The following is a 10,490-nucleotide window of genomic DNA, read 5'->3' as shown; positions in this document are numbered from 1 at the left end:
TTGATTGAGCAAAAAGGTATTGCTTGAGTGAATATTGCACAACTTCGAGTTATATAAACACTGAGGCAAACTTTTCCATAAAAAAAACCTCAATTTTTCAATCTCAACAAACAAGTTTCCTCTCTTATATCATCAACAAACAACTAAATTGTGACTCACACATCCAAAATAGTACAAATTAAGATTTCAAACAAACATAACACATTACAATCGTTATAATAATAATTGCATAATAAACATGTTATTATGTTCAAAGAATTGATTAGATAAAATTTCTTCCTGTTGCTTCTTTCAAATCTACACAGCACAAAGTTTTTATGACATTATCTCAGAGAAAACTCAAAAAAGAATAGTGGTATAGTTAATTGTTATAAAAAAAATAAAAACATAGTAGGAACCATAATAACAAATATGGAATTATAAGTAACTATTCAATAAAAAGTGAAAAAATAATAATATATTTTATTTAAATTTTTTCATAAATAAATTAACAGTTCTGCTGATTCAAATTATTTCGTAAATAAAATAAAAAAACCGTTGATTCAAAAAGAAAAACAACAAATAGAAAATTAAATTCAAAACTGTCTACAAAATAAAAAAAACCGTTATTTAGGAGAATTATCTTTATATTTAACTACAAAATAACAAAAAACAGTTATTTAGGAGAATTATCTTTATATTTAACTGTTATTTTAAAAAAATTATATATAAAAAAATAGTTACAAAATAATAAAAATAAGAATAAAATATAAATATAATATAATATTAATATATAAAATATTAATAAAATGTAACTGATTTTGAAAATAAACCAAATCGCTACTCCATATCTCTTTCAATTTATAATTGTTCCTCCACATCTCTTTCAATCCAAAACTACTCTTGCACTTCTCTTTCAATTCAAAACCGTCTCCACTACGTATACACAATGACCATAATACAATAATAAAATTAAATATTAATATAAAGATAAGATGAAAAAAAAAATGAAAAGCAGTTAAGAGGGGAATCCCCTTTATATATAGGTATAAATAGGTATAGATTCAACAAATATAAAATTTTGTCTCTCAGTTTATATTTTTTTAATTAGCACTTATATACAAACTTAAACTTATGTTTATGTCTCAAAATAATTTAGTGTTAAAATTTTTTTTTATTTTATTTAATACCAACTAATAAAAAAATTATAATTACATAGATATGGTAATAATATACTAAACAAAAATCAAGATAAAATATAAAACGAAAATAAACTATTAAGACAAGAACATATATAAATATGATAATTGGTGAATTGATATATTCTCTATCAAAATTATTTCGAATTCCAACAATATCCTAAAGTATGCATTGGTACTCTAACTCATTACAACAATTTCCTATCTTTTAATTACATATACTTCTCTGTAATGCATCTAATTCATCTTTTTATAAAAGATGACATAACATCTAAATTTTTCTATATGATTTCTCTTTAGTTTTCTTTCTTTTCATTGCATCTCATATTATATTTATCTAAAGTTGTCTTTTTTCTTTCTTTCCAATTCTCACTTCCTTACAGTTGCACCTAATAAATCGGTGGTATGTGTGTAGCATTTTCTTATATTGTTTACAAAATTTCTACTTAATAATGTAAAGTCAAACATTGAAGATTCTCTTTCCATCTGTTGTTGCAAACTAATATTATTGTTTTGGTGAGCTTATTCTGTTTGTAAGCTACAGTACAATGATTTTGAGAAGGGTAACACAAGGTTACTCCTTTCATGTCATACGTTCTCAAGGTAAGGAGTAAGAGAGACCCTCCTGTCATATTACCGCAAATTCTCAACAACACCATCAAAGCCTTCTCCTTTATATCATTTTCATGGTTTGCCTTTCCCACAACAATGAGTTTGTGTAAGAATCTGTGAATTGTATTGGGGATAGAGACAAGGGGTTAAGGTTAAGTTTTGTTTTGTTTTTGTTTTTGTTTTTGTTTTCTGTCTCTTTGTTATTAGGGTGAAAGTTTTCTTGAGCATCCAATTTGCAACTTGCAGACAGAGAAAATTTTGATGTTTTGTTGGGTTTTCTGAGTCCCAGAGAATGAATTTTTGCTGGGTTTGAGAGATTTTGATGATTAATTTCTGGGTTTGTTAGTGGTAACGGGAAATATAGAGCTAATTACCAATTGTTGGGAGAAAGTTGAACCTTTTCTTGGCAGAGAGAGAGAGTTGGTGATGATTAATTTTTGGGCTTGGTAGTTGGGGTGGGTGTTTGTGTATTATTTGGAGATAAAAACCAATTGTTGAGACAGAGATTTTTTTGGGAGAAAGAAACAGAAAGTTGAGTTCTTATTTTTTTAGTGGTTCAACTGTAGTAGTGCATTTCTTAGCATGGCGGTGGTGAGTCCCGTGCCTGCAACATCACAAAGGATGGGTTCTGTGAGGTCACCTTCTGATGCTAGTGGGGAAATTTTGGAGGAGCCTAATCCAGGTGTGGTTGATCAGCCAATCTATGTTGCTGTGACAAAAGAAGTGAAGGAGAGCAAATTAAATCTGATATGGGCAATACAACACTCTGGAGGAAAGAGGATTTGCATTCTTTATGTTCATGTTCGTGCAACAATGATCCCCCTACGTATGTATATACCATGTTTCTCTGTATTTGTTTATCTTTTATTCCTTAAATTGCCTGGTTCTTTATCATGAAATTTTCTATCAGCTAAACTATCTCAACTTGGGGTCAGTGTAACTGTTTTTGGTTTACAATGGATTTGACCCTTCTAAAGTTGGGAGGTGCACTTTAAAGTGCACTCACTATTGCCAATTAGAAATGATCAGGAGATTTCAGATTAGAACCAAATAAGGCTCATGAAATAATCAGGGCAACTTCAGAAACCTAGTTTTAAGATCCATATGTTTGTTTTCTTTGAGTTTTAAAGTATGAACTTGAAGACGATGTTGAGCTGCAGTTGTCAAATTGACCATTTGTTGTATTGGTTTATTACTAGAGTAGTTATTATGAGGAAACAACTCTGGGTTTAATATATGGTAACCGTTGTAAATTCTCTCTGCCCTGCTGTATTTTCGTTCATACATGATCATGGTCTAAAACATCCATTTTCTTGTTAATAGTGGGAGGTAAATTCCCCGCAAATGCACTAAGAGAGGAGCAGGTTCAAGCATACTGGGAAGAGGAAAAGCAAGGCATGCATAGGACTCTAGACGAATATCTTCAAATCTGTCGACGGATGGGGGTAGGGTAACTATATTAATTCTATGTACTTGTGTATTTAGAAAGTTATTTAATATGCACTAATAACTTTCCTGATACAGGTGCAAGAAGAAAAACTGCACATTGAAATGGATAGCATTGAAAAAGGAATTGTAGAACTTGTCTCTCAGCATGACATCCGAAAGCTTGTAATGGGAGCAGCATCAGATAAGTACTATAATAGGTAAGAAACCAAATAATCCCCCTCCCCAACCACATTAATGTTCTGTTTATTTTTACCCAAAATTTGATGATGATAATGTAAAAAGTATCGAAGATGGTATGCTGGTTATTTTTGTAAGGAATAAGATAAATAAATTGCTATATTTGTGGAAAGCATGCAAATAGCCATACTTTCTGGGGTGGAGTTTTTCAGTGAATCACGATTGTTTGGATAAGTCCAGAAGCACTTTTAGAAGAGAAAAATGGATAAGTCCATAAGCACTTTTAGAAGAGAAAAAAAATAAAAAAAATGAAATGAACTTCTTCATAAGCTAAAATTAACTTATGTACAAGTTTAAAATAAGAATTTAGGGAAGATATACATGAGAGCTTCTACCAATTAGCTTATGGAGAAACTTATTCATTCCTTATTTTTTTTCCTAAAAATGTTAATGGAGAAGCCTGTCCAATTTTATTTGATCTAGTTCAGTGACTATTTTAGCTGGATTTATATCTCTCCACTTTGATTCTATTTTCTCAAAGTGTTTTGGATGTCTGGAGATATCATATTCCCTTACCATATTCACATGTAATTTTGCAGAAACTATGCTCTCTTTTGTTTGTTCTGACGATCAACTAGTTGTATCTTTTGATAATTTCCTCATTTTTATATCTGTTTGTTTTGATGAAATAACCATTATGTTTCGATGCATGACATTGCAGGAAAATGATGGACCTTAGGTCTAAGAAAGCCATCTATGTGTGTAAACAAGCTCCAGCTTCTTGTCACATACAGTTTATCTGCAAAGGGCACCTTATACACACAAGGTATGCAAAATCCAAAAAGATTAATGTGTTTTGATATTCGTGTATATAGTGTCTTATGAAAGATAAATGTAATTACGAAAGAAGGTGTGTAGTCCTGGGAATACTATGTTTGAGCACATTTTTTTTTCTCATTTCATTATTTCAGTTTCTATTTTATATTTATTTCCTTGTACTTTAGTTTCTTTTACTTTTAACTTTAATCATGTAGCCTGTAAATGTTCATGAATCTCCCTATAATAAATAATATCCAGTTCTTAATCTCCTTTCTCAAGATGGTATAAGAGCTTCGGATCTTGGGGCTATGCTTCAACATTCAAACCCTAGATGTCATTGTTGCAACTGACTTTATTCGTCTATTATGTATATAGCCCCTTCATTGCATTCAGGACTTAGATCCAACACTTTAATTGCCATCGGAACTCATTGCCACCATTGTCACTATCACCGGTTTCTTCCTGACTCACTCTACCAGGAGCTGCACATTCCCTAGCTCAACTAGACCTCCAAAGGCCCCACCAAAAGCAGCCTCGAATGCTCTAGCCTGTTTTCTTTATGGGGTGTTTTTCCAGTGCATGACCTCTATGCGACGCCACCTGGGCTGGTATTCCACACTGAACCAGTCCCATTCTGCTTATTTGATTCCCCTCTCACTATTGGGACCATTATCCAGCTCACCCGCAGCCTTTGGAACTGTAGTGAATTTACTTTTTTTTACCCTGTTATTTACTTTCCTTTTTTAGTTGTAATTGTGCAAAACTATAGCCTATAAATATTAGGATTATTCTCCACATATATATAGTCTATTCATATGATCAAATAATAAAGTTCAATTCCTAATATTCTTTTTTGAGTTTTTAAGCTCTAATTCTTTTTTAAAATAGCTTGTTTCTAGATTTAACGAACTTGTATTGTATTATTGTGCTAAAATCATCCCCACAATAGTGTCATTGCACTTGGATTAGATCATTTCTGGTACTGATTTACTAATGCAACATATTAACACAGGGATCAGAGTTTGAATGAAGGTAATGTAGAGGTTGCATCTCCTTTGGTGCAGCAAGTGCCAAACTCTGTGAGAACTTTCAGATCACAGTCTGTTACACTGGGGCAAGATCGCCGAGCAAATCTAACCAATCATGCACTAGAATTTTTACGCAGAGTAAGGTCTGTCAGTGATGGACATGGAGCAAGCTTTCCGGCTGTTTCTTCTCCAGAAGAAACTGAAGGGTTTTCAACTCCACGTGACAGGATGGGTACAGAAGTAAGTTCTGATGAATCAGATAGGCTGTCAAGGATGAGTCCTTCTGGCTTGTCAATGTGCTCTGATAGTGCAGTTGAGCTAGCTACCCCAAGATTGATTACTGAAAGGAGTGAGAATGCATTAGAGTTGACTTTGAGTCAGCTGGTCATAGAGGATCTTCATCATTCATCTCCTCCTAGTACAGTGGTACGCACAAATATTATTTTCTACTTCAGCAATGACTTCCTATTACAGAGCATGTTCATATTTTTTGCATTGTAAAGTTTGCAATTGATGAGGCATTTTTACTTTGTAAATTGGCAAATGAGGAAAAGAGTTTTAATTCCCCACGTTTATGCTGATATTTAAAGACAAATTGATTGAACACTAGCAGGACAGTGGAATAGATGATACTATCTATGACCAGCTTCAACAGGCTATGGCTGAGGCTGAGGATGCTTCGCTAACTGCGTATAAAGAAACTGTAAGGCGTAGGAATGCTGAAAAAGAAGCCATTGAAGCTATACGCAAGGTAATTATTTGGTTGTTGAGTGCTTATTTCACTTCTTCAATACGTAGATGACCATGTTTATAATGTGGTTTGTCAATTGTTTGTATCCAGTGGGAAAGCACTTATCAGTCCCTAGTTAAACAAGGAAGGAGAAAGTACAAAGCAACCTTAATCAATGCTAATGTTCAATTGAATGAATTGGTGCTGGGACATTGGGCAAAAGAGTGTTAGTTAAAGTAGTGACTAAACAGATAAATAGAACTGAAGGGGAAGGATATTCATTCAAATTTGTTTCATTTGTAAATTGAGCATCTGTTGTTTGTAAAAGGAAAAATCCATGGAGGAGAGTTATCCCTCCTGTTCCCATATCCTTTGCGATCAAGAAATACAATCTCTCTTTTCTTTCTTCTATTTTCTAATCTGAGTTCCTAACAATAGGAATCATTTTAAGTTGTATTGTATTATCTAGTGATAGGCCAATGTTGCAGCTTGATGCCACCTCTAATCCTTATCAATGTTTGAACTGCCCAATTGACAGGCTAAAGCTTCTGAAAGCTTATATAGAGAGGAGTTGAACCTGAGGAAATTGGCAGAGGAAGAACTTAGGAAAGAAAAAGAAGATCTTGAGAATGCAAAGAGCCTGAGAGACAAAGTTAGGGAAGAACTCCACCTCGCCCTTGATCAGAAGGCGTCTCTGGAGAGTCAGATTGCATCATCTGAACTTATTATAAAGGAGCTGGAGCAGAAGATTGTATCTGCTGTGGATCTGTTACAGAGCTACAAGAATGAACGAGAGGAATTGCAGATTCAGCGTGATAATGCATTGAGAGAGGCTGAAGATTTGAGAAAAAAGCAAGGAGAGGCCTCAAGCTCCCATGTCCCTCAATTTTTCTCAGAATTCTCTTTTTCAGAGATTAAAGAAGCAACAAATAACTTCAATCCATCCTTAAAAATTGGACAAGGTGGATATGGAAGTATATTTAAAGGTGTCTTGAGTTACACTGAGGTGGCTATAAAAATGTTGCACTCTGACAGCATGCAAGGACCCTTGGAGTTTCAACAGGAGGTGAGGTGGTTTGACTTTTATATGACAGTTTAAACATCTTATTCTAATCATTGATAACTTTTTGGTGTGCTGGATGTAGCACTTCTGAAAAACCCTGTGTGAAAGTCCAAGAATAAAATAAATTTGGCCTTAACTGATCTTTCTTGTATCTTGCAGATTACATTTTAGATAACTGATATCAGAAAAAAAAAACTGTGAGAAGAGTTAGCAGCAAAAAATTAACAGATTTTTTAATTTCTCCTCATGTTTTGCATATTCTTTTGGAACTTGTGTTTGTTGGTTCTTGGTATAATAATATATTATCAATCTTGTCTCTAAAGGTATGAATGAAGGGTTTATAAGCTAAATTTTTGTAAAAAGGATAGTTATTTTCATCCCCACTTTCGGTTCTGTATCAGGTTGATGTGTTGAGCAAGCTAAGGCATCCCAATCTTATCACACTCATTGGAGCCTGCCCAGATGCATGGGCTCTTGTCTATGAGTATTTACCCAATGGAAGCCTTGAAGATCGCCTTGCCTGCAAGGATAATACCCCTCCATTATCATGGCAAACTCGAATTCGCGTTGCCACTGAACTATGCTCTGCCCTCATCTTTCTCCATTCCAGTAAACCTCACAGCATAGTGCATGGTGACTTGAAACCCTCCAACATTCTGCTTGATGCAAACCTTATTAGCAAGCTTAGTGACTTTGGAATATGTCGTATATTATCAAACTATGAAAGTTCCAGTAGAAATTCTACACAGTTTTGGAAAACTGACCCAAAAGGAACATTTGTCTACATGGATCCTGCATTTCTTGCCTCAGGGGAACTTACTCCGAAGTCAGATGTTTATTCGTTTGGAATCATATTGTTGAGATTGTTGACTGGGAGACCAGCCTTGGGAATAACAAAGGAAGTGAAATATGCATTAGACACTGGAAAGTTGAAATCCCTATTGGATCCTTTGGCTGGAGACTGGCCATTTGTGCAGGCTGAACAATTGGCTCGCCTGGCTTTGAGATGTTGCGATATGAACCGAAAGAGCCGGCCAGATCTTTATTCTGATGTCTGGAGGATACTTGATGCAATGAGGGTTTCTTCTGGAGGCACAAACTCCTTTGGACTAAGTTCTGAAGGACTTTCACAACATCCATCATATTTTATTTGCCCAATCTTCCAGGTAACTAACTAGCTCTGTCTACCTTTCTTTTGAGTTTAGGCTTTTAAAATGTGATGCCCTCGTGCTGTTGTAGAATCTCTGCCTCTGCCCCATTGAACATTTGTCTAAGGAAATGAAACTCATTCCATTTCTCATTTCATTTCAAAGTTGACCAAAATTTCAAGCTTTCATTTTCCCATTCTTCTTTCTTTAGTTACTTTATTCTCAAACATTTTTACTTCACTCACGACCGAGCTTGATGCAAAAAAAAGTAAGATTTCTGCCTTTTGACCCGGAGGTCATGGGGTTCAGATGCTGGAAACAGCTTCACAGTGTTGCCCTTTTTTAGGATTCAACACCTCTAAAGTTAAGGACGCATGTTATAGGATAAAGTAGGTAGTTTCAGTCTATGATCAGAAAACCAGTGATGAATATTACGTTCACATGCATAACAAATCATGGATGTATAGATATATCAACTGAAAATTTTCTCACGGCTTAGATTGCTTATTTTACCTTCTAAAGTGAGTTGCTCACTCTAGAGTCAAATACCTTCTTTATATCTTTATTTTCTTATCTGGCAAGATATTTTCCAATTAATGGAATGATATGTCTTTGAATACAAAACTGCTATCTAAGAAAATCCTCCCTGCATGTGTTCCTACTTTGCAGGAAGTCATGCGAGATCCACATGTAGCTGCAGATGGTTTTACTTATGAAGCTGAGGCTATACGAGGATGGCTTGATGGTGGTAATGACAACTCACCAATGACTAATAGTAAGCTTGCACATCACAATCTTGTTCCCAATCGCGCTCTTCGCTCTGCAATCCAGGATTGGCTTCAAAACCACTGATCAAGTGCATTATTTTTCTCCCATTTTGATTGAACTGTATAAACATATCTACAAAAGAAAGTTGTCATTTCATTTTGTTAGCTTGTTCAGGTTCTTCATTCACACTTTATACCTATCCCCTTGTATAGGTTAGATAACAACGTGATTATCTTACAATAGTTGTAAAGTACACATTATATAAGATATATATCAGAACAGTTCTTTGTGTGATTATCTTTCTTTTGTGGTTTAGTTTTATATAAGGAAATGTTGACTCATCTGAAGATTTATCCAAAGTTGATAGCAGCAAGCAACAGTGTTATAACTTAAATGAGAATCTCAAATGGCCATGATGTGGTTGGTTATCCTTTTCTGTATGGACTTATCGGAAGCAAATAGTAACACAGTGAAAAGAGATTAAAATTTTTCTAAAAGGGAATGTTTGTCAGAAAAGCTTAAATGCATCTGATTTATGTTATTAAAGTAGCTTATAACCTTACAAAAAGTTGGTTTTAACTTCATTCAAAGTGAACTTTACTACTGAATGTGTTTACTTAAACTGCTTACTGAGAGACACTTACAATATTCATGTGCAGAACCAATTTCAAATGGGCATCTCTTATTTCAAAGTCAGAGACAAATTATCTTGGTATACTGTAATTTACTAAGAGATTAACTTTTCTAAACAAATGTTACCTACAAGTATTAACTTGAAAATCAAACTTTTAATTACATGTTAAAGGGGCACAATTACATGTGAAAGTTTATTGTTGATTACTACACAGAAAACCATTTTAAATAGCTAATTTTTCTGCATAATTTGTGCACTTATTCTGACTTTTGAAGACAATCGAGCATATGAATAAATTGTCACAAGTTTGAGTTATTTGTCTATAGTAGCGTTAAATATGAGAGATACTTTGTCAACAACGGTCCTACCATTTCACTGCAGCAAGATTTTTTCCAGAGAAAGATACTTTTGGTCTCCAATGTCAATGTCAATTGAATGGATAGGAAATTTCACCATTTTCAAGAAATTTAAATATACATTACTTTTTTTCATTTTTTAAAATATTTTATTTAAATAAAATAATTATTATTTTTTGGTTTAAATAGAAATATTTCGATTATTATTAAATAAAAAAATATTTTGATATCCAACATACCTAACAATTCAAAAAAGTTAGTTACTGTTATTCAGTCAATATTATTTTTTGGTGAAAGTCTACAAATTGGCCCGTGGCTTTAATCACTTATTAGAACTTCTAGTCAACATTTTCAATATATTTATCAATATTTTCTATATAAATTATTGACCAAAACAACATTTTTTAATACATTTGTAAACATATATATCTAGCAGCCATCATTAATATATGTTTTATGCTTAGTTGCTTGAATTTAGGGGTTTTAATTTTAAACTATTATGAACTATTACAGGACAATTATTATATC

At 33.5% G+C, this 10,490-nt stretch overlaps 1 protein-coding gene across 9 annotated transcripts; it reads left to right on the top strand.

Moving 5' to 3' along the window:
• Positions 1-1,608: 1,608 nt before the first annotated feature.
• LOC137823706 (U-box domain-containing protein 33) lies at positions 1,609-9,269 on the top strand. Of its 9 annotated transcripts, none has more exons than XM_068628940.1 (10): positions 1,609-1,781; positions 2,357-2,616; positions 3,114-3,235; positions 3,315-3,436; positions 4,138-4,242; positions 5,248-5,689; positions 5,877-6,014; positions 6,532-7,059; positions 7,458-8,222; positions 8,874-9,269. In XM_068628940.1, the coding sequence occupies exons 2-10, from the start codon at positions 2,373-2,375 to the stop codon at positions 9,054-9,056; spliced, it is 2,649 nt and encodes an 882-aa protein (XP_068485041.1). In that variant the 5' UTR covers positions 1,609-1,781; positions 2,357-2,372; the 3' UTR covers positions 9,057-9,269. The 9 variants fall into 9 exon arrangements, with proteins under 9 accessions (XP_068485041.1, XP_068485038.1, XP_068485035.1 ...); XM_068628937.1 differs by having other exon boundaries at positions 1,635-1,781; positions 5,874-6,014; XM_068628934.1 differs by having other exon boundaries at positions 1,686-1,896.
• Positions 9,270-10,490: the final 1,221 nt, after the last annotated feature.

Source organism: Phaseolus vulgaris, chromosome 8, assembly GCF_000499845.2.
Source record: "Phaseolus vulgaris cultivar G19833 chromosome 8, P. vulgaris v2.0, whole genome shotgun sequence".
NCBI classification, from domain to species: Eukaryota; Viridiplantae; Streptophyta; class Magnoliopsida; order Fabales; family Fabaceae; genus Phaseolus; species Phaseolus vulgaris.
This window is presented reverse-complemented; position numbering and strand designations above follow the sequence as displayed.

Bases quoted from the DNA above. Each gene is read 5' to 3' on its own strand.
- LOC137823706 (XM_068628933.1), top strand. From the start codon at position 1,865: ATGGTTTGCCTTTCCCACAACAATGAGTTTGT. The intron at 1,897-2,356 runs GTAAGAATCTGT...GTTCAACTGTAG, and splicing joins TCCCACAACAATGAGTTTGT to TAGTGCATTTCTTAGCATGG. The intron at 3,437-4,137 runs GTAAGAAACCAA...ATGACATTGCAG, and splicing joins TCAGATAAGTACTATAATAG to GAAAATGATGGACCTTAGGT.